This window comes from Nomascus leucogenys, chromosome 14 (assembly GCF_006542625.1).
Source record: "Nomascus leucogenys isolate Asia chromosome 14, Asia_NLE_v1, whole genome shotgun sequence".
Taxonomy (NCBI): domain Eukaryota; kingdom Metazoa; phylum Chordata; class Mammalia; order Primates; family Hylobatidae; genus Nomascus; species Nomascus leucogenys.
This window is the reverse complement of record NC_044394.1, coordinates 46,423,358-46,451,272: the sequence shown is the minus strand read 5'-3', so window position 1 is coordinate 46,451,272 and position 27,915 is coordinate 46,423,358. Positions and strand designations below refer to the sequence as shown.

Below are 27,915 nucleotides of genomic sequence, written 5' to 3'. Positions count from 1 at the left end.
TCCCTTAGCATGCCGGCATCAGAGTTTTTAAGGATAATTTGGTGGGGGGGGGAAGACCAGCGAGTCCAGAGTGTTGACTGGTTGGGTCGAGATGAAATAATAGGGAATTGAAGCTGTCCTCTTGCACTGAGTTGGTTCCTGGATGGGGGGCCACAAGGTCAGATGAGCCAGTTTATCCACCTGGGTGGTGCCAGGATCCATCAAGTGTGGGGTCAGCAAAGTATCTCAAGCACTGTTCTTAAGAGCAGTCTAGGGAGGATCATAATCTTGTAGCCTCCAGCTGCATGACTCCTAAACCATAATTTCTAATCTTATGGCTAACTTATTAGTCCTACAAAGGCAGTCTAGTTTCCAGATAAGAAGGAGATTTGTTTTGGGAAAGGGCTGTTATCCTCTTTGTTTTAAACTATAAACTAAGTTCCTCCCAAAATTAGTTCGCCTAAGCTCAGGAATGAACAAGGATAGAAGCAAGATGGAGTTGGTTAGGTCAGATCTCTTTCACTATCTCAGTTGTAATTCTGCAATGGCGGTTATCACTAGGAGCCCCCAGCCCCTGCAGAGACTTGCGGACCCCCGCCCCCACCCTGCACTCTAATAAAGAAGGGGGCGAGCGTGCCCGACTCAAACAAGTTAACACCTGGCAGGATTCTAACAGGAACCTGGCCGGGTTTCTCCGCGGGGCGGGGCTGGGACGGCCGGAAGATGGCGGCGGCGACAGCGGGGTCCGGGGGTCACTCTCCAAGGCGCCCTTGACGGCTCTCGCCGCCAGGCCACCTAGCTTGCTAGCAGGCGGCCTCCCCGCTAGCATGAAGGGGCGGGAGGGGGCGGTGACGAGCACTTGGTGGCGCCAATGAGCACCCAGGAGCCCAGGTCGCGCCCAATCAGGGCCTAGGTGGCGGAGAAAGGGTAGGGTGCGCGCGGGCGGCGCGTGCGGCAGTAGCGGAAGGCGCGGGAGCCTGTCTGCTGCCCGGCCTGAGCTGTCTGTCTCGTTTCTGTCCGCGTGCCCTGCATCCCGGCCCCGGCCGCCCGCCGGAGGTCGCCCAGGAGGCAGAGGGCTGACTGGTCTGCTGCCCGGGCCCAGGAGTGCCTGGTGTAGCGGTCGCGGAGCCATCCCTGCGTCTGCTGCCATGACCGACTCTCCCGGCTGCAGAGAGAGATGAGCGGCGGCTTCTGGCCGCAGGACCGTGAGACGGGTTCGTGGCCGGCCAGTTAGGGGGACGCTGCGGACCACCGCCTGCGCCACCCCGGACTGGTTCCTTGGGCCCCGGAGGCTCGCGGCGGGCCCTGCGGGAGGCGGCATGTTCCCGCGGAGGCTGCTGGCCGCCTGGCTGGCGGGGACGCGGGGCGGGGGCCTGCTGGCGCTTCTGGCCAATCAGTGCCGCTTCGTCACGGGCCTGCGCGTGCGGCGAGCGCAGCAGATCGCGCAGCTTTACGGCCGCCTCTACTCTGAGAGCTCACGCCGCGTCCTCCTCGGCCGCCTCTGGCGCCGGCTGCACGGCCGTCCTGGCCATGCCTCTGCCTTGATGGCGGCGTTCGCCGGCGTCTTCGTTTGGGACGAGGAGAGGATCCAGGAGGAGGAGTTGCAGAGGTGGGCGCTGCGGCGAGCTCTTTCTGGGCCGCGGGGTGGGGGGACTTGTGAACCCTGGGGCCTGCCGTGTGGTCAGTGGCCCTTGTTTACCCGGTGGTCTTTTAATTGGCGATGCAGTCGATTGAACCTGCTTCAGCAAACCGCGTTGTTATTTGCCTCTATGTGTCAATTTGCATTTGTCGGGTTATAAAATAGAACTGAAAGTGTGTAGGCTGGTGTGTAGGAGGGAGACTGAGTGGGGCGAGCAAGACAGTAAAGAAACAACACTGTAGAAATCAATTAGATATCGAAGGCATGGAGGCCCTTGTTCACGTAATCTGTAATCTTTAACACAACCAGAAAGGTGCAAATTCAAAACAAATTTTAAATTTGGCCTGAGGGTGGTGGGCTGCTATTTGCAAAATGACTTCAATCCAGATGGGACTCAGGCCTGTGACAAAAGCCGGGAGAGCCCTCTGTCATCGTGACTCGTGGCGGAATTGAGAGCCTGGAAGGGATTTTGTCCAGGTTACACAAACCAGCAGCCCAGACATTTGAACCTGTAAGAATTAGGTCAGATTTTGCGACGTTAACTAGAACTTTGAGAATAGTGTCCCATTAGACTCTGAAGTCATGCTGTGGTCATCAAAACTGAAAAACCCAGTACCACTGATTACGTTTGTTAATCTGTAGTTCTGAGACTGTAGTTTCCAGGTAATGTCATGGGAAAATTTTGCTTTGGTTTTTGGTTTACCTTGTGTTTGTATTTTCTTTGCAACAGATATTCTTAAACTGTGCCCTCCCTGCACAGAAAGTACTTTGCCGTGATTTCGGGAACCGGAGACAATCCCCTCCCTCCGCAGATTCCACACCAGCTTGTTTATTCTTGATATTTCCTCCACAGGGAAACAACCTGTTATTCCACATTTTTTGTTAGGTTAAAAATGGAAATACCCCAATAAAGTTTATACCATGGCCTGTGTGGGAGGTGTAACACCCAGATGCCAGGCAGCTATTTGTGCCACACTATGAATTGTGGGTAAATGTAAGTCTATCTTAAGAACTGGGAATACTTTTCCTAGCAGGAAAGATAACTTTTATAAATGCAACTTAAAATCATAACCACAAACAACCTTATTCACAAAAAAATTTAAGCTATCAAAGCGTGATAGGTATTTTGCCTAGTTCCTATTAGTATTCTTTTGCTACTTGGCCATTGGTTATAATCAAAGTCTCTTGGGCGTGGGAAATAAAAGAATAGGAAGAAAACTTTTAAGTTGAAAAATTATCATTAACTTTTAATTTTCATTTTTGATGATGAAATACCCGTGTTCCACTTTTAAGTTGAAAAATTATCATTAACTTTGAATTTTCAGTTTTGATGATGAAATATCCTTGTTCCACAGTTAAGTTTGAGAGGAAAATCTCCAGTTGGAATTGTTGGGGAAAGAGGAGAAAGACCAGAAAAAGGGCTACTGGGTACAAAAGAGAGGAAAGGAGAGTTTGGAGGTGGGAGTTGAATAGTGTTGGGGCTTACATAGTAGATGACACTCTTTGGCTTATTTTATGCATTTTTATGGATGACATTAATAGATCCTGGAGCCTCTGTTTAGCAGTGCTAAACAGAGTTAGTGGGGAGTTAGTGGGGAAAAAAGATAGGAAATGAACATAGTAAGCATTTGAGTTAGTCAGTATTTACCATGGCAGAGAGATCAGACCAGTTCATGACTGAGCCTCTGGTCAGACTGTCCCTGAAACCGGGAGGCAATTGAAATACTCTTGGTTCCAATCCAGCTCCTCAAGAGGGACTGCTCTGAGTTAACCAGCTTTGGAATTTCAGGAGTTCAGATGAACTCCAGAACACTTTCAAGCTGCACTTTGACCCTCCTTAGGGTTGTTACAGTAAAGGCCCTCATTTAACATTTCATTGTTTGGTTCATTCTTGAATTTGGTTTTTCATATAATTAAAATTTGATCATGTTGTTCATCTTGAGGATTTTTTTCTTTTTAAAATATTTTTTAATGTCATAGGAAGGCAAATATGCTATTCAACAACTACATCTTGGTTGCACAGTGGTTCCTTAGGTCTTTGTTTTGATAGCTTGTCATGTTTATATTTTATTAAAATATTCTGGGTACAGATTAACTTACTTGCTTTGTGTTTAAGTATTCTATTTGCTTGAAAGTAGGCACTGCTGAGGTTGTCATAGCTAGATTAGAACATCTTGGATATTGTTCTAGTGAGAGGATTTTTGGGTAGCTTCCATAATGGAGCACAGTTGGAGTGTGTCTCAAGTGCATTTCTTTCATTGTTAATGGAAAAAGAGCATGATTGTCACATGGCCCCTAAATCACAGCCTTTGGCTCATCTGTGCTGATTCTGTACCAACTTGTCCTGGCACAAACTAATTCTAACATTGCTGTTTTGGTTAAGCAGGTGGAATGTGCAGGGTGTCTTTTTGAATGTGTGCCTTAAAGTGGCATGTTTTTCTTATGTTATTTGAGTCCTTTTCAAAATGACAAAGCATAACTTATCTTCTTGTCTTTTGTGCTTAAGAACATCTTACCAAATAGCGTCTTATTAATCAAGCAACAGCAAGAAAATTTGAGAAGTGATTTTGACTGGCTGCTGTGGCCAGATGTAGAAATCAGATCTTTTCATACTTGCTCTAGTACCCAGTTGTCTTAAATTAAACAACAAAAAAATCTTGGGATTGCTGTTTTTGGTGCTAGCTGGCATTCTGTGATTCCAGGGTGAATCTAATGGAAAAATACAGTAGTCATGTTTTTCATTGCTTTGGAACAGTTAAAAAAGAAAAGTTACAGGAACAAAGAGAGGAAGGATGTTAAGAAATGAAAGGCTAGGGGAAAATGTTCCATTAACCTCCTCATAGTTTTTTAAAAGTTACAGTTCATTGCTCCAGAAATTTGAGTAAATAAGTGCCATTAAAGTTGCATAAAGAAAATTGGCCATTTTCTCTTCTCTGTCTTTCAGGGCATTCGGGATATGTTAAACTTCAGTGTGTTATTGACTAGATAAATGATCCGCATAAAGTCCTTTTGCCTTAAAGGAACTTTTTTTTTTTTTTTTGGGCCATTGTCACTTCAGGGTATCTTACTGGTAAACCCTTAAACCCCTTGTTAGATCTTCAGAGCTACATAAAATTAGACCTCAATTTTTTGAGGTTGTCTTCATTATTTTACCATTAACTAGTTGCCCCAGAACTGCAGTGAGCTAATTGATGTCCTGTCCTGTCCTCACCTCTCCTCCCCTCCTGCCCCCTTCCGGGACAGAGTCTTGCCATGTCACCCAGGCTGGAGTGCATTGGCATGATCTCGGCTCACTGCAACCTCTGCCTCCCAGGTTCAAGCGATTCTCCTGCCTCAGCCTCCTGAGTAGCTGGATTACAGGTGCTTGCCACCACACCCGGCTAATTTTTTGTATCTTTAGTAGAGATGGGGTTTCACCATGTTGGACAGGCTGGCCTCCAGCTCTTGACCTCGTGATCCACCTGCCTCGGCCTCCCAAAAAGTTGGGATTACAGGCGTGAGACACAGTGCCCAGACTCTTTCTTTTTTTTCTTAAGACATAATCTCACTCTGTTGCCCGGGCTGGAGTGCAGTGGTGTGATCTCGCCTCACCGCAGCCTCCGCCTCCCTGGTTCCACCTATTCTCGTGCCTCAGCCTTGCCAGTAGCTGGGTCTACAGCGGGGGTGCCACCACGCCTGTTTACTTTTTGTATTTTTAGTGGAGACGGGGTTTCACCATGTTGGCCAGGCTGGTCTCGAACTCCTGACCTCAAGCAATCCTCACACCTTGGCCTTCCAAAGTGCCGAGAGCCAGGCGCCTAGCCCTATGTCATTTTTTTGCCCGGGGGCAGGGGGGGCGGGTGTGGAGTCTTGCTCTGTTGCCTAGGCTGGAATGCAGCGGCATGATCTCAGCTCACTGAAGCATCCACCTCCTGGTTTCAAGCAGTTCTGCTGCCTCAGCCTCTCAAGTAGCTGGTACTACAGGCGTGCCCCACCATGCCCAGCTAATTTTGTGTGTTTATTTTTAGAAGAGAAGGTTTCACCATGTTGGTCAGGCTGGTTTCCAACTCCTGATCTCAAGTGATCTGCCTGCCTTGGCCTCCCAAAGTGCTGGGATTACAGGCATAAGCCACTGCGCCTGACTGCTATGTCTTTTATTTCTAGGTGTGTCCGGTATCAGTAGACCCTGCCTTTGATAATAACTTGGAATTTGAAGAGGAGGAGGATTATGTGAAGTGAGGCTGTTGTCTGACTGAAATTCCTAATTGTAGGGATGGTTTCATTTAAGTAATTTTGGAGCCTTACACCAAGCTCCATGCTGAGGGCAGGACCCCTAGATGAACCAAATGTTGTTTCACTTACTTTGTTTTCATGGTTTGTTTGCCTTCAGTTTCTATAGCTTTCAGTCCAGCCTTTTTCAGATATTGAAATGATTTTCGTTTTGGAGAAAGGAAGCCATGGTCTCTCTTTTCCTGATCCTTTTTCTAATCTGCTGATTTTACTATTTTGGGAATAATCTCTTTTGTCCTTCTGTTCTCTCTTAAGCCTCTTAAGATGTGAAGGTTTAGCCACCCATCCCATCCAAACAAGATTTGGCACAGCAGGCTAAAGAGATGTATCAGGAGAGGTTTTCCTTTTCTCCACATACATGATAGTGAGTGACTTTGTGCTCCTGTATGTTAATTGGGTCTTACCATGTTAACATTTAGAAGTTCAGACCCTTCAGGGATTCCTAAACCTTGGGACAAAATAACTTGATCATTTACATTTTCGTGAAGCAGCCTTGCTCTAGCATTCATACTGTGTCTCCACAAGACATTTCCGTCCCTTTTCATAATTTTAGTCAAAGCCACCTAGTAACCTTTAATTATATAGGAGAGCTTGATTACGCAGTGGGTCAGATGCTCTGAACCACCTTGATTCTTAGAAGGTCATGAAAAAATGTTGCCTATAGTTAATAATTTTCTTAAAACTTTATTAACATGTAATTCTTTAATGAGCCTCTGATGTTTTAGCATTCCACCAGTGGAAATATGATCCCCTTTATTATGTGGCAAGAATGATATTTGGGCCAGGTGTTGTGGCACGTGCCTGTACTTGGGAGGCTGGAGGATCACTTGAGCCCAGGAATTCGAGGCCAGCTTGGGCAATGAAAAAATTTTTTTTAAAAGAATGACACTCAAGAGTTGTGCTTAGTTATTGTTGAAGGATGCTTTATAGTCCTCAAAAATGCTGTAATCGATGCCCTATGGTGCCTGATTGTTCTCAGCAAATCTAGCTATGGTTTTGCTTTTGCTTTCTCTTCTGCAATATCCAAATGCCTACCCTAAGGTTCCTTCTCTGTTGCTCTATGGTTTTGCAGCTGGTCAGGGATCTTGGTTGTAACAAAGAAACTGGTCTTGGTTAATTTAAGCCAAAAAAGAATTAATCAAAAGGGTGTTAGGTCACTCAATATTGACAAGGCCAGAGTACAGGTTGACCAAGACCTGCAACAGGAATAATCTACTTAGGGCAGTGTTGCTGGCATTCTTTCCCCCAGATTGGTTGTACCCCTGGACTCTCAGCTCCCTCAAGATCCTGTGCCTTTGTGTTATCTTCAAGATTCAAAGCCCCTTCTAGAAGTCTCTAACCTCACTTAAATTAGGAGCTGTGCTTCAACTGCTAGTGGGCGGGAGGGGGGCTGCATTCACCTATTTGGGTTCTCTCCAAATAGAAAGGGATTTCAGGCAGTCAGAATGACAAATGTTCCCCTATATAAATATTTTCGTTTAAGTCCAAAGCTTAAAATTCAGCAAATTCAATTTTTGAACTAATAGGACTTCAAGAAATAACATCCTCACTTTAAAGGTAAAATGACTTTAAAGGTAAAATAAAATAAGATCACACAGCTGGTTGTCTGTAGAGCCAGGACTAGAACACAAATCTTTAGACTTGCCATTATTTTGAATTGCTCTAAACTTTTAATCTTGGATTGCCACTGTGAATTTTTGGCTTTTGCAGCAATATATTAATGCAATATATATATATTTTTGAGACAATTTCACTCTCACCCAGGCTGGAGTGCAGTGGCACAATCTCAACTCACTGCAACCTCCACCTCCCAGGTTCAACAGATTCTCGTGCCTCAGCCTGCTGAGTAGCTAGGATTACAGGTGCAGGCCACCATGCCTGGCTAATTTTTTTTGTAGTGCTGGGATTACAGGCGTGAGCCATTGCACCTGGCCAATTTTTTTTTTTTTTTTTTTTTTTAAGAGCCTTACTCTGTTGCCAGGCTGGAGTGCAGTGGCGTGATTTTGGCTCACTACAGCCCCAACCTCCTGGGCTCAGGTGATTCTCCCACCTCAGCCTCCTCAGTAGCTGGGACTACGGTTGCATGCCACTACACCCAGCTACTTGTTGTAATTTTTTTTTTTTTTTTTTTTTTGGTAGAGGTGGAGTTTTGCATGTTGCCCAGGCTGGTCTTGAAGTCCTGGGCTCAAGTGATCTGCTCACCTTAGCCTCCCAAAATGCTGAGGATTATAGGCGTGAACCACTGCCCCAGGCCTTAATGCAATCTTTTAATAAAAATTTGGATTACTGAGGCCTATTTTCATTTTATTATTTTTTGATTTACTAAATTTATTCATGTAATGTATGTAATGTTTACCAGGACATGCTAGGAGCTGGAACTACAAATATGAAAAAGACTGAATCTGGGCTATTAAGGAATTTATAGTTTAGTAAGGAAAGCAAATATAAAGATAGATTAATTATAGTGTAATATGCCTGTGTAAAGGAATAAAAATCGGTGTATATGGTTAACTCTGCCTAGCAGTTACCCTTGTGATTTTTTGAAGCTGGAAGGGTGAAAAGGCATTTCAGACAGGGTAGTAGTAATTTGGGTCTTCTTCAGTCTTGAATTGCAATAGAGTGTATAAGACAGCCAGCCAGCAATTTTTGTTTCTTATCTGTAACCTTTCGTTAAAGGTTGCAGGGGGTGGGGTGAGGTGGGGGGGCACGGAGAAGCTGGGTATGGTAGCACACGCCTATTGTGCCAGCTACTTGGGAGGCTGAAGTGAAAGGATCTCTTAAGCCCAGGAATTTGAGGCCAGTTTTGGTGACATAGTGAGACTTTGTCTCAATAAAAAAGAGGTTATGGGAAAAATACAAGCCAAGTTTTAAAAAATTATTATTATAAAATGTTTCAGATATATAAAAAAGGTTTAAATAGTAACACGAGTGTTGCAAGTACAGCTATTTTAAGAAATAAGATAGTACAAGTATACTTAGGCTTCCTCTGTATGTTTTTCCAGTTGTATTCTTAATTTTTCTCCAAGATGTCACCATTATCCCAATTTGTTGTATATAATTCCTTATGTTTTTATACATATGTATATACCCCTGAATGATACAATAGTGATACATAGTACAATATGTGGTGGTGTTTTTCATGTTTTAAAACTTTTTGCAGCCGGTGAGTCCCGCCTGTAATCCCAGCACTTTGGGAGGCCCAGGCTAGTGGATCACTTGAGCCCAGGAGTTCAACACCAGCCTAGGCAACATGGTGCAACCCCATCTCTACTAAAAATACAGAAAACAAATTAGCTGCATGTGGTGGTGCTTGTCTGTAGTCCCAGCTACTTGGGAAGCTGAAGTGGGAGAATCACCTGAGCTCGGGGAGTTAAGGCTGTAGTGAGCTGTGATTATGCCACTGCACTCTAGCCTGGGCTCAGAACAAACAAAAAAAAAACCACACAACTTTCGCAGTCCTGAACAAAATACTAACAAACTGAACTCAGCAATATATGAAATGGATTATATGCCATGAAAAGTAGGATTTATCTAAGGAACGCAAGGTTGGTTCTTCATACAAAAATCAATTTATTACACCATATTAATAGAAAAAAGGACAAAAACTACATGATCATCTGAATAAACACAAAAAGTATTTGACAAATTCCAACCTCCTTTTGTGATTAAAAAAGAAAACACTCAGCAGACTGGGAATAGAAGGAGATTTCTTGCAGCTGATAAAAGGCATCTACAAAAAACATAGCTAACAGTGTAGTTAATGGCAAAAGACTTAGTGCTTTTCTCCTAAGATCAGGAACAAGATGAGGATTCTGCTCTCACCACTTCTGTTCAACATTGTACTGGAGGTCATAACCAATGAAATTAGGCAACATAAGGAAATGAAAGTAATTTACATTGGAAAGGAAGAAATAAAACTATTTCTATTTGCATCTGACATGATCTTATATATAGAAAATAGTAAGGAATCTACAGAAAGCTATTAGAGCTGATAAATGAGTTCATCAAGTTTGCAGGATACAAGATCAATACACGGAAGTCATGTTTATGTACACTAACAATGAACAATCTGAAAATAAAATTAACAGTTTCATTTACAGTAGCATCAAAAGGAATAAATACATAGGAATAAATTTAACAAGCGTACAACTAAAACTGTAACACTAAAAACAACAAAACATCATTGGAAGAAATTTTAAAAGGCATAAATAAATGGAAAGACATCCCGTGTTCATGGATTAGATTAGAACACAATATTGCTAAGATGGCAATACCACTTAAAGTGATCTACAAATTCAGTGTAGTCTTTATCAAAATCCTAGGCAGTTTTGCAGAAATTGGCAAGCCACTTCTGATAGTCTTATGGAAATGAAAGGAACTCAGAATAGCCAAAACAGTCTTGAAAAAAGAGAACAAAGTTTGGAGGACTCACTGTTCCCAATTTCAAAAATTATTACAAAGCTACAGTAATGACACTGTGGTACTGGCATAAGGATAGACATCTAGATTGTTAGAATAAAATTGAGAGTCTAGAAATAAACTTTTACATTTTTGGTCAGTTTTCAACAAGGATGCCAGGATAGTTCACTGGAGAAGGGATAGTCTTTTCGACAAATGACACTGGGTCACCTGGAGAAGCATATGCAAAAGAATGAGTTTAGACTCCTACCTCATTATCATACACAAACATTAACTCAAAATGGGATAAAGACCTAGTGTAAGCTAAAATTATAAAACTCTTAGAAGAAAATATAAGCATAAGTTCTTATGACCTTGGATTAGGCAATGGTTTCTTAGCTATAACACCAAAAACAAGCAAAGAAAAATTAAACATCAAAATTAAAAACTTTTATGCATCAAAGGATACTATCAAGAATAGTATAAGCACATGAAAAGTTTAGGGAAATACCAGTCAAGACGCAATGAGATACCATTTCACACTCACTAAGTTGGCTGGAATAAAAAAGATGGGCAATAACAAGTGGGGCAATTGGAACCAAGGATGTGGAGCAGTTGGAATCCTCAGACATTGCTGATGTGAATATAATATAGTGCAATTGTTTGGAAAACATTTTGGCAGTTGCTTAAAAAGTTAAGCATAATTACCATGACCCAGCAAATCTGCTCCTAGGAATCTACCCAAGAGAATTGAAAACATGTCTATATGAAGATTTGTACACAAATGTCCATAGCAGTATTCTTTTTTTTTCTTTTTTTGAGACAGTTTTGTCTTTTCGCCCAGGCTGGAGTGAAGTGGTGCAATCTTGGCTCACTGCAACCTCTGCCTCCTGGGTTCAAGCGATTCTCCTGCCTCAGCCTCCCAAGTAGCTGGGATTCCAGGCTCTTGCCATCACACCTGGCTAATTTTTGTATTTTTAGTAGAGACGGGGTTTTGCCATGTTGCCCAGGCTGGGTCTCGAACTCTTGACCTCAGAGTGATCCACCCACCTTGGCCTCCCGAAGTGCTAGGATTATAGGCACGAGTCACTACGTCCGGCCAGCAGTATTACAGTAGCCAGAAAGTGGAAACAAATTTTATTTGATGAATGGATAAACAAAATGGGATCTATCCATACAGTGGAATATTATTCAGCTATAAAAAGGAATAAAGTACAGCATGGTTGAACTTGAAAGTATGCTAAGTGAAAGAAGCTAGACACAAAAGCTACATATCATATGATTCCATTTACTTGAAATGTCCAGAATTGGCAACTCCATAGAGACAGAAAGTAGATTAGTGGCTGCCTAGGACTGGGGGGTGGCAGGAATGAGAAGTGACTAATGATAGATAGAGGTTTCTTTTGGGGGTGAAAAATGTTCTGGAATTAGATAGGGGTGATGGTTGCACAACCTTGTGAATATACTAACAAGTACAGAATTGTACACTGTAAAAGAATGAATCTTATGGTATGTGAATATCAATTTAAAAACAAAGGGGAAAAATATATATACTTACAATAAGACAACCCAATAAAAAACGGACAAAAGATATCAATTGACATTTTAAAACCGTAAGCCTTCATAATTAACATTTGAGGGCTATTTACGTGCCAGATAACAAACACTTTATTTTTTATTTATTTTAGAGATGGAGTCTCACTCTGTCGCCCAGGCTGGAGTGCAATGGTGTGATCTTGGCTCACTGCACCCTCAGCTTCCTGGGTTCAAGTGATTCTTCTGCTTCAGCCTCCTGAGTAGCTGGGATTACAGGCACCCACCACCATGCCCAGCTAATTTTTGTGTTTTTAGTAGAGATGGAGTTTCACCATGTTTCCCAGGCTGGTCTCAAACTCCTGACCTCAGGTGATCCGCCCACCTCGGCCTCCCAAAGTCTGGGATTACAGGTGTGAGCCATTGTGCTTGGCTTTATTTTATTTTATTTTATTTTATTTTGAGACGGAATTTCGCTGTTGTTGCCCAGGCTAGAGTGCAATGACACGATCTTGGCTCACTGCAACCTCCGCCTCCCGTGTTCAAGCGAGTCTCCTGCCTCAGTCTCCCGAGTAGCTGGGATTACAGGTATGTGCCACCATGCCCAGCTAATTTTGTGTTTTTAGTAGAGACAGGGTTTCTCCACGTTGGTTAGGCTAGTCTCAAACTCCCGACCCCAGGTGATCGCCTGCCCCAGCCTCCCAAAGTGTTGGGATTACAGGCGTGAGCCACTGCGCCTAGCCTATTTTATTTTTTAAGAGACAGTGTAGCTGGGCGCGGTGGTTCACGCCTGTAGTCCCATCACTTTGGGAGGCCGAGGTGGGCAGATCATGAGGTCAGGAGATGAGACCGTCCTGGGTAACACGGTGAAACCCTGTCTCTACTAAAAATACAAAAAATCAGCCAGGCGTGATAGCGCGTGCCTGTAGTCCCAGCTACTGGGGAGGCTGAGGCAGGAGAAACACTTGAACCCGGGAGGCGGAAGTTGCAGTGAGCCCAGATTATGGCACTCTCTTCCAGCCTGGGTGACAGAGTGAGACTCTGTTTCAAAAAAACAAACAAACAAAAAGAGACAGAGTCTTACTGTATTGTCCAGGCTGGAGTACAGTGGCAGAATTGTAGCTCACTACAGCCTCCAATTCCTGGGCTCAAGTGATCTTCCCATCTCAGCCTATAGCTTGGAGTACAGGCATGTGCCACTATGCCTGGCTAATGTTTTAAATTTTTTCTTAGAGATAGGGTCTCACTGTGTTTCCCGGGTTAGTCTTGAACCTGGCCTCAAGGAGTCCTCCTGCCTTGGCCTCCCAAAGTGCTGGGACTACAGGAGTGAGCCTCAGTGCCTGGCCATAGATATTAAGCACTTGACAGTTTTTTTCTTTTTTTTCTTTTTTTTTTTTTTTTGAGACAGAGTCTCACTCTGTCGCCCAGGCTAGAGTGCAGTGGCATGATCTCGGCTCACTGCAACCTCTGCCTCCCAGGTTCAAGCCATTCTCCTGCCTCAGCCTCCTGAGTAGCTGGGATTACAGGTGCGCGCCACCATGCCCAGCTAATTTTTGTATTTTTAGTAGAGATGGGGTTTCACCATGTTGGTCAGGCTAGTTTTGAGCTCCTGACCTCGTGATCCACCCTCCTCTGCCTCCCAAAGTGTTGAGATTACAGTCGTGAGCCACCACGCCCTGCAGCACTTGACACTTTGTAATCTTTATAGCCAACCTCGAGGTGGGTACTATTATTATTTCCATTTTATAGATTTAGAAATAGGAACTGGTTAAATAATATTCTAGTTAGTGAGCATTGGACTAAGATTCAAACTCAGGAACTCAGTTTTTATTCACTATACTGTGTCCTGTTTATATACTACATACTGTGGTTTACTGTATAACCTTCTTGCGCAGACCTTTGTGTGGACACTTCATTTCACAGGGCTGACTAACCACCTCACCACGGCTCTTTTTCCCCTTTACAGATCTATTAATGAGATGAAGCGGTTGGAAGAAATGTCAAATATGTTTCAGAGCTCTGGAGTCCAGCACCACCCTCCAGAACCAAAAGCCCAAACAGAAGGGAATGAAGATTCAGAGGGCAAAGAGCAACCTTGGGAAATGGTGATGGATAAGAAACACTTTAAGCTGTGGCGGCGCCCAATTACAGGCACCCACCTTTACCAGTACCGAGGTGAGCCCAGTGTGGCTATCTTTTGGGTTCCATAGTTGCCCAGGTGCATGGGATTTCTGTTCTTCATACTTCTCTAAACTGTTCTGGTTGTTTCTCTGAAAATTTGCTGTAGTTTTTTGTTTATTGTTTTTCTTCTCCCAGATGACAAATGTCTCAGTGTTGTCTTTGCTTACATCCTCTTTGTCTTTCTTTGTTGCCCCACTAAGACTTCTAGTTTCTGAACCTGCCTTTAAGATCTCTTAGTACTTTAGAACTGAGACACTGCTAGGTTAAAGAAACAAGGCGAGTGACTGGAGTATGGCCAGCATCCCTTATTCTTTCTTTTCATTCTAGTTTTTGGAACCTACACAGATGTGACACCTCGGCAGTTCTTCAATGTTCAGGTGAGTTAATTTTTCTCTCCAGATTTGGAGCCTCCTAGCATATCATTTGCTACTGTCTACATGAATCATTTATCTGACTCAGGTGACATTGGCTTAAGTACATCCATCTATCTACCTGTCATCCACATTGTATAGCATTTAGGTAAACATTTGACTTAGAATTTCTTTATTTGTCCCATGGGGATGAGATCAGTTTTACCCTCCCACAGGACTGTTGGTAATACCAGATAGAGGAATGGGTATGAATACTTTTAATGTATTTTATGAGGCTTTATTGTTTTTTTTCCCCAAACAACTTGAGAGTAAGTTACATACATCATAGCCCTTTGTTCCTAAATTCTTCCAGTGTGTATTTCCTAAAACTAGCCATATGCCATATTTCTTAACTAATCATGATACCATTATTGAAACTAGTAAATTTAACACTAATGCAACACTTTCATGTAGTCTTCTGTTTGTATTTATCAGTTTTATCAGTTGACTCAATGTCCTTTATAGCATTTTCCACTTCAGTACAGATAGGATTATATTTAGTTGTCACATCTCTTTAACCTCAAATCGAGAACATTTCCATAGTGGAGGCTTTTTTTTTTTTCTTTCCTCTCCCTGAGACAGGGTCCTGCTGTGTCACCCAGGCTGGAGTGCAGTGGTGTAATCATGTCTTGCTGCAGCCTTCGTTTCCTGGACTCAAGTGATCCTCCCACCTTAGCCTCCAGGCCTACAGGCCACCACAGGTGTGCGCCACCACACTTGGCTAATTAAATTTTTTTTTTTCTTAGAGACAGGGTCTCCCCATGTCTCCTAGGCTGGTCTTGAACTCCCTGGGCTCAAGTGATCCCCCTGCCTTGGCCTCCCAAAGTGCCTGGATTACAGGTGTGAGTCACTGTGTTGGCCCAACGTTTATTTCATAAAGATGAAGAGTATCTGTTCAAAGACTGCTTTCCTCCTTGTAGGGGAAGATGTTCTAAAAAATGAAACAGGGAGGTGGGATCGCCCAGAGTTCTAGAAGAAAAATTTTTTCTTTCTGGATTTTTCATTTGTTTTGCCGACTTCCCATAACTACTTCGTTGGTTATAACACTCACTCTAACATGCAAGTGCACTTTCCCTGAGGTACTGGATCTTGTTAATTTGTAGTGAATTTTTGTTGGTTTTATGTATATGGTATATCTGTCTTAACTTGAAAATCTTCAGTTACTAGTGATGCCAGAAATTTTAAAAAATATGCTACTTGAATTTTTTTGTGTGAGGTGTCTACTTAACACTTTTGGACTTTTTGTTGTTTAAATCTTTTTAGAATTGTCTTACCCTTACACATTCATATCACTATATATTATTTTTCCCCAGATGTGTCTATTAAAATATTTTGTTACACTTTTCCTTGGTTTGTCTTCTGAAGATTCACATTCAGTGAAATGACATTAGCCTGTATAAGGTGATTTTGAAAGAATCTCTGTAGTAAACACAGTCATGTCTCTCACACTCTGGCAACGGTCAGATTACACTCTCCTTGTAATAAGGTTCTTGGATCAGAGAACAAAGCATCTGGAAAGCTTTCTGCATTTTTGTTTTGGGTCTTCTTGGGTATTCATGGTCTTTTCTCTCTGCAGCTGGACACAGAGTATAGAAAAAAATGGGATGCCCTGGTGATCAAGCTGGAGGTGATTGAGAGGGACGTGGTTAGTGGTTCCGAGGTTCTTCACTGGGTAACCCATTTTCCTGTGAGTATTTTTACTTCTGATTTTATTTCTGTCCAGGTTTGTGTGATGCAGAACACTAATCCTGCCCCTCCATTTCTTTAGTATCCAATGTACTCACGGGATTATGTCTATGTTCGCCGGTATAGTGTGGATCAGGAAAACAACATGATGGTGTTGGTGTCGCGGTATGTATGGCTGCCTGTGGCTGTTGTCGAGTTCCTTTAGCTGTGGCCTTCATTCCTACGTACCTGAGTTTGTATGTTCTTAGTGCCCTATGAGTCTCCCACAGGCTTCCCTGCAGCCAGTGCCCCTTCCATCCAGCTAGAAGATGAGGGACTCTGACTGTCTAGGAAGAATGGAGAGATACAAGCTTTTAGTTAAACTGTTTTTTTGGGTTCTTTAATGTTGGTAATTAAAAGAAGTGCTGTTGTTTTTGACCCACAGCCTAGTGAGCCGTAAATTACCAAAGGAACTCACTTCATTTTTAATTAATTCATTTGTTTATTGTAGATGCAGGGTTTCACAGTGTGGTCCAGGCTGGTCCTGGACTCCTGGCCTCAAGTGATCTTCCTGTCTTGGCTTCCCAGTGTTGGGATTACAGGCATGAGCCACCACGTCTGGCCTTCACTTCATTTTTAGAACTTAGTTTGTATTTATTCATCTTAGTGACTCCTTTGTTTTGTGTATTTAAAAATATCAGAGCCAGCTTTTTAGGCCTTCCCCTTAACTTAGCTCTCCTGTTGTTTTATATATAGACATTACTAAGAGTTTGCTTCTCCTTTCCTCCTTACCAGTGCTGTGGAGCATCCGAGTGTGCCAGAGTCTCCAGAATTCGTCAGGGTCAGATCATATGAATCCCAAATGGTTATCCGTCCCCACAAGTCATTTGATGAGGTGAGTTTTACCTCATCCAAGAGATAATATGTCATGGCTGTGGAATTTTCTCAAGGGATGCCTTACCTGAACTAGGGAGGAGGGGGTGTGGCCCAGGAACAGTTCTCAGGGGAGTCTGATGCTACTGGTGGGGGAACCATTTTTTGGGAACTCCTGATGTAGGTGATGTACCTGGAAGATCCCCAAGGACAAAGTAGTGGCAATCCATTGGTTCCCTCTTATCTGAGAGGCAGTTAAAAGAATCATAGCCACTGATGCATTAGCCTGTATCAGTAGCATTCTTCAGGAACTAGAGTGAGTACCTTCTGTCAGCATTTTACCACAGTGGGCAGAGCACTGGATGGAAACGTTTCTGGATTTCTGCTTCCTTGCCAGAGAAATGGGAAGGTTGGACTCATGCTGTCTGCCTTCTTTAAAATTCTGTGACCTTTCTTTGAAAAGAATATTTATTTCAGCCTAATGAGGTGTTTTGTGTTTATTTTTGATGTTTTTAAGCTAAATCTCCATTGAGAGTATAGATATTGATGGTAGTGGCTGCTGGTTTTAGTTTCACTTCACCTTATAATGGCTTTGTTTCTCCCTATTGCTTGTGTTTGATTTAGGGCTATATGGACAGTGTTCTTTAGTGTGGTTTTCTTATTCTCATCACGTTGTTTTATTTATACCACCTCAAGGACTTGAGTTGGTCCTTGTAAAAAAAAACAAAAAAAAAGTACACTGGATAGAGAGAGGAAAGCAGGAAGGGCACTGGGGTTAGAAGACTTGATTCAAGCAAAGACAAAGATAGGAATGAGCCAGGTATGCACTGAGAGACTCACATGCTTAGAAAGGAAAGTAGAGGTTAGGGAGAAGTGATAAATTGCATTGACTGTGTACACAGGGTACTCGAAAACGATGTAGCTGAGTTTGGATTTGCCAAATGGGAATTAGATCTTTGAGCCAAGGTAGGGGATTTTTATCATGGAAAATTTGAAATACATACAAAAGATACAGAAGTAGAAGAGTATAATGAACCGTATGTATCCGTCCCCAGCTCCAGTTATCAACTCATGGCCAAAATTGTTTTGTTTTTATTTTGAGACGGAATCTCGCTCTGTTGCCCAGACTGGAGTGCAGTGGCGCGATCTCGGCTCACTGCAAGCTCCGCCTCACGGGTTCATGCCATTCTCCTGCCTCAGCCTCTCCGAGTAGCTGGGACTACAGGCGCCCTCCACTACGCCCGGCTAATTTTTTTGTATTTTTAGTAGAGACGGGGTTTCACTGTGGTCTCGATCTCCTGACCTCGTGATCCGCCTGCCTCGGCCTCCCAAAGTGCTGGGATTACAAGCGTGAGCCACCGCGCCCGGCCAAAATTGTTTTATCTATACCCTTTCCCATTTCCTTTTTCACTCCCCTGATTATTTTGAAGCAAATTCTAGCTTTACTGTAGGAGAACACAGTTCTTCTATTATATATTTCAGTATTTATCTCAAATAAGGATTTTGGGTTTTTTTTGGAAACAGGGTCTCCCACTGTTACCCAGGCTAGTGTGCAGTGGTGCAATCAGAACTTAACTGCAGCCTCGACTTCTTGGGCTCAGGTGATCCTCCTGCCTCAGCCTCCTGAGTAGCTGGGATTGTAGGCGTGTGCCACCATGTCCAGCTAATTTTTTGTATTTTTTGTAGAGATGGGGTCTCACCATGCTGCGCAGGCTGGTCTTGAACTCCTGGACTCAAGCAATCCTTCCACCTCAGCCTCCCAAAATGCTGGGATTAGAGGCGTGAGCCACCATGCCCAGCCCAAATAAGGAATTTGTAAAACAGCTCTGGGCCGGGCAACATGGAGAGACCCGGTCTCTACAAAAAATAAAAATTAGCCAGGCATGGTGACATGTGCCTGTAGTCCCAGCTGCTTGGGAAGCTGAGGTTGAGAGAATCGCTTGAGTCCAGGAGGTCAAGGCTGCATTAAGCCGTGTTTGTGCCACTGCATGCCAGCCTGGGCAACAATTTGAGACCCTTCTCAAAGAAAAAATAAAAAAGCCAGGCGCAGTGGCTCGTGCCTGTAATCCCAGCACTTTGGGAGGCCGAGGCATGTAGATTACTTGAGGTCAGGATTTTGAGACCAGCCTGGCCAACATGGTGAAACCCTGTCTCTATAAAGTACAGAAATTATCCAGGCGTTGTGGCACGTGTCTGTAATCCCAGCCACTTGGGAGGCTGAGGCGGGAGAGAATGGCTTGAACCTGGGAGGCAGAGGTTACAGTGAGCCACCCAGTGTGGGCGACAGAGAGACTAGTCTCAAAAAAAAAAAAAAAAAAAAAAGACAGACTTAAATGTACTTAGTTTTTAAATATATTATCTTTATTGATGCTTAAATTGATCCCAGTTTTGGTCATTGGGTGCCGTGTTGGCTCAAGCCCCTTTGACATGACCCCAGAAGCTATCTTGCTTTCTGGTGTTACAAGATGTTGTAGGTTCATCTTGTATATTTTTAGTTTTACACCTGGAAATTAACATTTCTTTAGGGAGTCCTGGTTCCTTTCAGTGGAAAATGGCATTTAAATACCACAATTTGGCTGCTAAGAATATTCATAGCTATTGGGTCGTTTATTGTTTGTAGGCCTTTTCAGAAGATAGAACCAAGTAATACATTTTATTGGTATGTTTATTTTTAAGATAAAATAAATCCTAAGTATATACTAATACTTTTAATTCAAATTCAAGACTATGGAGTTTTTATTTCTATCTTCTATCTTTTCATTCCCTGTACTGTAGAACTCAATTCCCAGGAACCCTAACACAACTAACTACTAATTTGTTGAAATACACAGCCTCAGAATAACAATACAGTAAGATCACCAATAATACGAAGAATAAAATTTTGTGGTCTTTTTGTCTTCAGGATGTGCATACCTTGTACAAAATACTGATTTTTTTTTTTTTTTTTTTTTTTTTTTGGAGACGGAGTCTCGTTCTGTTGCGCAGGCTGGAGTGCAGTGGTACGATCTCGGCTCACTTGCAACCTCTGCCTGCCAGGTTCAAGCAGTTCTCCTGCTTCAGCCTCCCAAGTAGCTGGGATTACAGATGTGCACCACCACGCCCAGCTCATTTTTGTATTTTTATTAGAGACAGGGCTTCACCATGTTGGCCAGGCTGGTCTCGAACTCCTGACCTCAAGTGATCCACCCGCCTCGGCCGTTCTGAGTGCTGGGATTACAGGCATGAGCCACCGTGCCCAGCCCTCAGCTAAGATTTATGACAGTGTCAGAGTAAAGATACGCAGCTGGATCATAAGAGAAAAAGGCACAGGAGTCTGGAGGAGTCCATGTGAAGCTTCCTTCCCCAGCAATGAAATGCAGCAATATGTGTGCAATGTTTCTGTTTAGGAAGGCCATTAGAAATTTAACACTCTGGCTGAGCGTGGTGGCTCATGCCTGTAATCCCAGCACTTTGGGAGGCTGAGGCAGGAGGATCTCTTTAGCCAAGGAGTTTGAGATCAGCCTGGGCAACACAGGGAAGACCCAGTCTCTACAAAAAAATAAAAAATTAGCTGTGGTGGTAGTGCATGCCTGTAGTCCCTGCTACACAGGAGGTTGAGGTGGGATGATTGCTTGAGCCCAGGAGATGGAGGCTGTGCTGAGCCGAGATTGCATCACTGCACTCCAGACTGTGCAACAGAGTGAGACCTTGTCTCAAAAGAAAAAAAAACACCCAAAGTGTTTTTTTTGTTTTTGTTTTGTTTTGTTTTCCTGAGATGAGTTTCACTCTTGTTGCCCAGGCTGGAGTGCAGTGGTGTGATCTTGGCTCACTGCAACCTCCGCCTCCTGGGTTCAAGCAGTTCTCCTGCCTCAGCCTCCCGAGTAGCTGGGATTACAGGTGTGTGCCACCACACCCAGCTAGTTTTTTCTTTGTATTTTTAGTAGAGACAGGGTTTTGCCACGTTGGCCAGGGTGGTCTCGGAACTCCTGACCTCAGGTGATCCACCTGCCTCAGCCTCCCAAAGTGCTGGGATTACAGATGTGAGCCACCATACCTGGCCCAAAGTGTTTTTTAAAGACGAGTCTTGTCTGGGCGCAGTGGCTCACGCTTGTAATCCCAGCACTTTGGGAGGCCAAGGTGGGTGGATCACTTGAGGTCGGGAGTTCGAGACCATCCTGACCAAGATGGAGAAGCCCCATTTCTACTAAAAATACAAAATTAGCTGGGCATGGTGGCGCATGCCTGTAATCTGAGCTACTCGGGAGGCTGAGGCAGGACCATCGCTTGAACTCAGGAGGCGGAGGTTGTGGTGAGCTGAGATTGCGCCATTGCACTCCAGCCTGGGCAACAAGAACGAAACTCCGCCTCAAAAAAAAAAAAAAAAAAAGGTCTTGCTGTGTCACCCAGGCTGGAGTACAGTGGCTCAATCTGTGCTCACTGCAACCTCCGCCTCCCGGTTCAAATGATTCTCCTGCCTCAGACTCCCAAGTAACTGGGATTACAGGCGTGTACCACCACGCCCAGCTAAGTTTTTAACTTTTAGTAGAGATGGGATTTCACCATGTTGGCCAGGCTGGTCTTGCACTCTGGTCCTCAAGTAATCTGCCTGCCTTGGGCTCCCAAAGTGCTGGGATTATAAGGCATGAGCCACCACACTCAGCCAACACCCAATTTTTTTTTTTGAGACGGAGTCTTGCTCTGTTGCCCAGGCTGGAATGCAGTGGCTCAATCTTGGCTCACTGCAACCTCTGCCTCCCGGGTTCAAGCAATTCTTGTGCCTCAGCCTCCCGAGTAGCTGGGACTACAGGTGTGTGCCACCATGGCCGGCTAATTTTTGTATTTTTGGTAGAGACGGGGTTTCACCATGTTGGCCAGGCTTGTCTTGAACTCTTGACCTCAGGTGATCTGCCTGCCTCGGCCTCCCAAAGTGCTAGCTGGGATTGTAGGCATGAGCCACCATGCCTGGCCTAACACCCCACATTTTTATTGGGAGCTGGTCACTTAGTACCGTCTGCTTAGCACATACCAGAATTCCAAACCCCGCAAAGCAAAGCCTGTGTTCAGCATAAACCACGTTGTTTGCATAGACTATGCACAGGGAGCCACCCATATCAGCTAACTGTTGACTGGGAGCCAAGTTGGCCAAGGGTCAACATTGCAAGGAGACCTTTCTATGGATAGTAGTCTCTCAGGCCTTCAGTGTTAACTCTTTTCTGCACAGGGTGAAAAAAGAAATGACACTCCCTGCTCCAGAATCAGATCATAGTTACTCTATGGTACTGGATGTGGAGGTTGTGCTGGGTGATTCAGGGATCTTCATTTTTGCTGTTTTTCTTTTCCAGAATGGCTTTGACTACTTACTGACATACAGTGACAATCCCCAAACGGTGTTTCCTCGCTACTGTGTTAGTTGGATGGTTTCCAGTGGTAAGTAAGGGCAAGTATACAGGGCCTGGAACCTGGGTTGAGCATTTTGTTTTTCTCTATTTCCTAATAGGGAAATAAAATGTCTCTTCTGGTTCTTCTTTTTTTTTTTTTCTGAGACAGAGTTTTCACAACCCATGCTTTGGGAACACATTCTGGGAGGCAGCTGTTATTCACAGGCTATCAGTCAGGTTGTGATCTTTATAAGGGAGAACTACCATCAAAGAAATAGGGTCTTCTAATTTTGAGCCTACTGTTGGTTTGTATGTCAGCTTAACCTGATTCTCGTCTCCTGACAGGCATGCCAGATTTCCTGGAGAAGCTGCACATGGCCACTCTGAAAGCCAAGAATATGGAGATTAAAGTAAAGGACTACATCTCAGCTAAGCCTCTGGAAATGACTAGCGAAGCCAAGGCCACCAGCCAGTCCTCTGAGCGAAAGAACGAGGGCAGCTGTGGCCCTGCTCGGATTGAGTATGCTTGACAGGCTTTGGGATAAGAAGGGACAGGTGCTTCTAGCCCTGTCTCAGTCCTTTATCACTCTGCTACAGAAGGGGGACATGCCACATGTATTAGAAGGCATCTGCTGTAACTTCCAGTGCAAGATAATTCAATAACTGATGTCCCATTTCATTCAGAGCCCTTATTGCTCTTATCAAAACAGAAGAAGGCTACATTTGTGGGAGTGTTGTCATATTCTCAGGCCAACTATTTTGAAATTCGATATCTCACTGAGCTAATCTAGAACAAACCTCTCACCTCAGGCCAGAAGGGGATGACCTCCATTTGCTTCTCTGAGTAGTTTCCTCTGCTGACATTCCAAATCCCACCATCGATTGTGCAGCGCTTTGGATTTCCTTCAGTTCTCCAGGTCCACCTGGAAAGTATAGTTGGCCGGTTGAGTCTCTCAAATGAGGGGCTACTGGGAGTGCTCTTGGTAACAATCATGATGTGAATGGATGTGAACAATACTTGGCTGTGTTAAGTGCCTTGTCCGCACCTTGCTTTTATCTCTAGGGACATGAAGTTATTATTATTATTATTATTTTTTTAAGTAGAGATGGAGTTTCACTCTGTTTCCCAGGCTGGTCTTGAACTCCTGTGCCATGCCTGGCCAGGGACATGAATTTGTACGAAGAAATTTCCCTCCCTGCCTGCACAATATCACCCATTGATTCACCTTATCCAAAGCAAGTTTCCTGTGAATCGGCCAGTTCTTCTATATTCATTGGATCGTTGCCCCCTTCCTAACCTTCCCCATTTACCAAGAACACTGGGAGACATCCTTTTAGATAGTAGCTTTTTGATGCTCAAAACATCACATTTAAATTTAGTTTAAAAACTTTTTAACTTTTGTGTCAAACAGGAGTTGAGGAATTGAGTAGGATTCTACCCTAGTCCCATTGTATAGAAAACACCATTTTGATTCAGGTATTATTTTTCATATTTCAGGTTTGACTTGTTCTTTTCAGAAGGCTAAAGGCAGAGGAATGGGGGCTGGGCCACTCTCGGAGCTCTCAGATCTACAGACAAGCTGTGTGAATGCATAGATGTAATCTTGCCTCAAATACTAATACAGTGGAGATTTGGTTTATGTTACCATTATGTTCCTCTAAAAAGTTTTTCTTCCTCTCTTCAGAGCCAAAATAGAAGTGAACTACACTGTTCAGATAAGGTCACAGTCCGATGCTGTCAGTTTGACCGAGCTGGTTTTGCTTATGGTCATGCTGCAGTTTGTTAGAATAATAGGGATCAAGTTTTAAATCCTCCTCCTTCCCTTTTTTCTGGAGTCTTGAGGGCCAGAGTTTTTTTTTTTTTCTTTTTTTTTCCCTGCTTGCTACTGTTTTGTGGTGTTGAAAAGTGGTTTAAACCTGAGACTAACTTAAACACTTCCTTGACCTTCTTGTTGCCTGTTCATTTTTGTGCCAAGGAAGTAGCTGCCCCAGTGTATGTCTTGCCTTCTCTGTGTCATTGTTGGAAGAGAAGAGAGATGCATCGAGCAGTCCCAGCTGCTTTTCATTTATTATTTCTCTCTTCTTCCCAGGACCTGACAGAAGTCAGGAAAGAGTCCCTGGGTTATGTCCAAACTTAGCACCTGCAATTGTTGGGATGTGGATGGATGTGTGCATAAGAGAGAGAGAGAATGTGTGTGTGTGTGTCTGCGAGCGCACACACATGCACAAGTGCGAAGGAGTTGCAGTTGCTCCATGTTCTGACTTAGGGCAATTTGATTCTGCACTTGGGGTCTGTCTGTACAGTTACTCATGTCATTGTAATGATCTCACTCCTAACTGTGACATTTTTATCAAATGTGTGAATAAATAAAGATTGGTACAAAAAAAAGTGTTTGGACAAATGGTGGTGGAAAAATCTTGCATATTGGACTTATCATTTCTTTCTGATCACAAAGTCGAAAAGAATTTTACTCTGAGAGTTGGGAGGTGGAAGTGGCAGGGCTTGTTCATTCTTGGTAGATAGTGGCTGACACAGGTTGCCTCGACTACGAGCCCTTTCCAGGTGACCTGCTTGGCAACTGAAAATAAATCACCTATATCCACTTTCCTAGCTTGATATACTGACCCACATCCTTTCCCTTTAAAGAAGGATCACTTTGGAGGGAGCAGTGCTAGAGCTTAGCAGACAGTAGAAATCAGGAGGGACAGAAGCAGGCCTGAGGTCTAGGGTTGAGGTTGAGGAGAGGGTCAAGTCAGCGCCCTTGGTGGAGGGGCAGTCCTGCTAGCATGCTCTGAGCATAACATGAATTTATGTGTAATTTTGCCTGTGGGAAGCACTAGGTGAACACAAAAGCACACCCAGTTGAACTGAGCTGCATAGGAACACACAAGGCACACGTCCCTGTGTGGTGTACCATCTGATTCCAGAGAACTGCGCACCTCATCTCATGCTTGCAAGCTGCAGCCCTTCCATCGGCCATCCTGGCTCTGCCTCACACTCCGCTCTTTATTCTCTTTCAACCTCATTTGTATTTTACCTCTCTAATTTTTTTTTTTTTGAGACGGAGTCTCACTCTCACCCAGGCTGGAGTCCAGTGACGAGACCTCGGCTCACTGCAACCTCTACCTCCTGGGTTCGAGCAATTCTCCTGTCTCAGCCTCCCTAGTATCTGGGACTACAGGTGTGTGCCACCAAACCTGGCTAATTTTTGTATTTTTAGTAGAGATGGGCTTTCACCATGTTAGCTGGTCTGGTCTCGAACTCCTGGCCTTAAGCGATCCACCCACCTTGGCCTCCCAAAGTGTTGGGATTACAGGCGTGAGCCACTGCACCCAGCCTATAACATTTTTAAGTGACAAAATTTTAGAAATGTAAGATTGATTTAGAAATGGGGGCCAGGCGCAGTGGCTCATACCTGTAACTTTGGGGGGGCCGAGGCGGGTGGATCACCTGAGGTCAGGAGTTCAAGACCAGCCTGACTAACATGGAGAAACCCCGTCTCTTCTAAAAATACAAAATTAGCCGGGTGCGGTGGTGCATGCCTGTAATCCCAGCTACTCAGGAGGCTGAGGCAGGAGAATCACTTGAACCCGGGAGGCAGAGGTTGTGGTGAGCCAAGATCACGACACTGCACTCCAGCCCAGGTGACAGAGCAAGACTCTGTCTTAAAGAAAAAAAAAAATTACATAGACCAGGCAGGGTGGCTCACACCTGTAATCCTGACACTTTGGGAAGCCGAGGCAGGTGGATCACCCGAGGTCGGGAGGTTGAGACCAACCAGGGCAATATGGTGAAACCCCGTCTCTACTAAAAATGCAAAAAAATTAGCTGGACACGGTGGTGGGTACCTGTAATCCCAGCTACTCGGGAGGCTGAGGCGGGAGATTTGCTTGATCCCGGGAGGCAGAGGTTTCAGTGAGCCAAGATCACACCATTGCACTCCAGCCTGGGCAAGGAGCGAAACTCAAAAAACAAAACACACAAAAAAACAGAGCAGCACCCGGGATCCCTTGTGATGTTGGTCTACCACCACAGTCTACTGTGGTGTTAGATACACAAAACTACACTGGTGATAAAATTTTAAAGCTTTTTTTTTTTTTTCCGAGATGGAGTCTTGCACTGTTGCCTGGGCTGGAATACAGTGGCTCGATCTCAGCTCACTGCAACCTCCGCCTCCTGGGTTCAAGCTATTCTCCTACCTCAGCCTCCCAAGTAGTTTGGATTACAGGTGCCCGCCACCATGCCCTGCCAATTTTTTGTATTTTTAGTAGAGATGGGGTTTCACTATGTTGGCCAGTCTCAAACTCCTGACCTCGTGATCTGCCCGCCTGAGCCTCCCAAAGTGCTGGGATTACAGGCATGAGCCACTGCGCCCGGCTAAAATTTTATAGCTTTTTTTTTTTTTGAGACAGTTTTGCTGTTGCCCAGGCTGAAGTGCAATGGTGCAATCTCGGCTCACCACAACCTCCGCCTCCCAGGTTCAAGCGATTCTCCTGCCTCAGCCTCCCGAGTAGCTGGGATTACAGGCATGTGCCACCACCCCGGCTAATTTTGTATTTTTAGTAGAGACGGTGTTTCTCCATGTTGGTCAGGCTGGTCTTGAACTCCCAACCTCAGGTGATCCACCCGCCTTGGCCTCCCAAAGTGCTGGGATTACAGGTGTGAGCCACCGCGCCCAGCAAATTTTATAGCTCTTTTTTTTTTTTTTTTTTTTTTGATGGAGTGTCTCGCTCTGTCGCCCAGGCTGGAGTACAGTGTTGCGATCTCAGCTCACTGCAAGCTCCACCTCCCGGGTTAACGCCATTCTCCTGCCTCAGCCTCCCAAGTAGGTGAGACTACAGGTGCTCGCCACCATGCTTGGCTAATTTTTTGTATTTTTAGTAGAGATGAGGTTTCACTGTGTTAGCCAGGATGGTCTTGATCTCCTGACCTCATGATCTGCCTGTCTTGGCCCCCCAAAGTGCTGGGATTACAGGCGTGAGCCACCACCCCCAGCCTAATCTTTCTTCTTTTTCTCTATGTTTTCTCTCACTTTGTCTTATCTTTTGTTCTCTTCCTCTTCACGCAGGGTAGTACGCGTGGGAGCTGGGTGGGCTGTCCAGTGGGTTTCTGCCTGCAAATTGCAGGTCAAGGTAGACTGCTTTATTTCTTAACCATTGACATATTTGAAACTGCTACCTTTTTATGTGTCACAAAGATTTAAGTATTGCACACCTAAACCCATTTCTCTATAGGCCTTGCAGTTTTTGTTGTGTGGTTTTGTGTAGACATGTTGTGAGACAGCAGCACTGAGTGTTCTATGAACAGGAGAACCAAATAATAGGAAAGTAGTGATGCTTTAATAGCTAGCGTGGGCTTAGCCATCACATAATTCACAGTGTGGTGACCGTGGGTTGAGTGTTGGTATGAGGTTTTTATTTTTAAAAATGTATATATATATATATATATATAAAGAGTAAGAAACTATGTTGTATACCCTTCCCTTTGCTGGTGTTTAACATCTGCTGTGTGTGCTTTCTCTTTCTATATACAGTGTCATGATCATTTGAAAGTAGGATGCAAACGTCGTGGTATTTCACCCCTAAACAGTTGAGCATGCTTTTTATAATA

At 44.1% G+C, this 27,915-nt stretch overlaps 2 protein-coding genes across 2 annotated transcripts in view; one reads left to right on the top strand and one right to left on the bottom strand.

The window, feature by feature from the left end:
• LOC115838270 overlaps positions 1-1,163 on the bottom strand; it is a 35,522-nt gene extending 34,359 nt beyond the window's left edge. Inside the window, exon 1 of the mRNA XM_030827181.1 lies at positions 660-1,163. Coding sequence (XP_030683041.1) covers positions 660-1,129 — 470 coding nt within the window. The 5' untranslated portion in view covers positions 1,130-1,163. The remainder of the gene's footprint in view (positions 1-659) is intronic.
• Positions 1,143-24,693, top strand: STARD7 (StAR related lipid transfer domain containing 7). The gene is made up of 8 exons (XM_012502646.2): positions 1,143-1,588; positions 13,785-13,993; positions 14,327-14,376; positions 15,986-16,096; positions 16,178-16,260; positions 16,870-16,969; positions 22,269-22,353; positions 22,650-24,693. The coding sequence occupies exons 1-8, from the start codon at positions 1,299-1,301 to the stop codon at positions 22,832-22,834; spliced, it is 1,113 nt and encodes a 370-aa protein (XP_012358100.1). The 5' UTR covers positions 1,143-1,298; the 3' UTR covers positions 22,835-24,693.
• The last annotated feature ends 3,222 nt before the right edge of the window (positions 24,694-27,915 follow it).

Coding starts and splice junctions, on each gene's coding strand:
- STARD7 (XM_012502646.2), top strand. CDS start 1,299: ATGTTCCCGCGGAGGCTGCTGGCCGCCTGGCTGGCGGGGACGCGGGGC. Junction 16,097..16,177: donor ACTGGGTAACCCATTTTCCT/GTGAGTATTTTT, acceptor CCATTTCTTTAG/TATCCAATGTACTCACGGGA. Junction 22,354..22,649: donor TAGTTGGATGGTTTCCAGTG/GTAAGTAAGGGC, acceptor GTCTCCTGACAG/GCATGCCAGATTTCCTGGAG.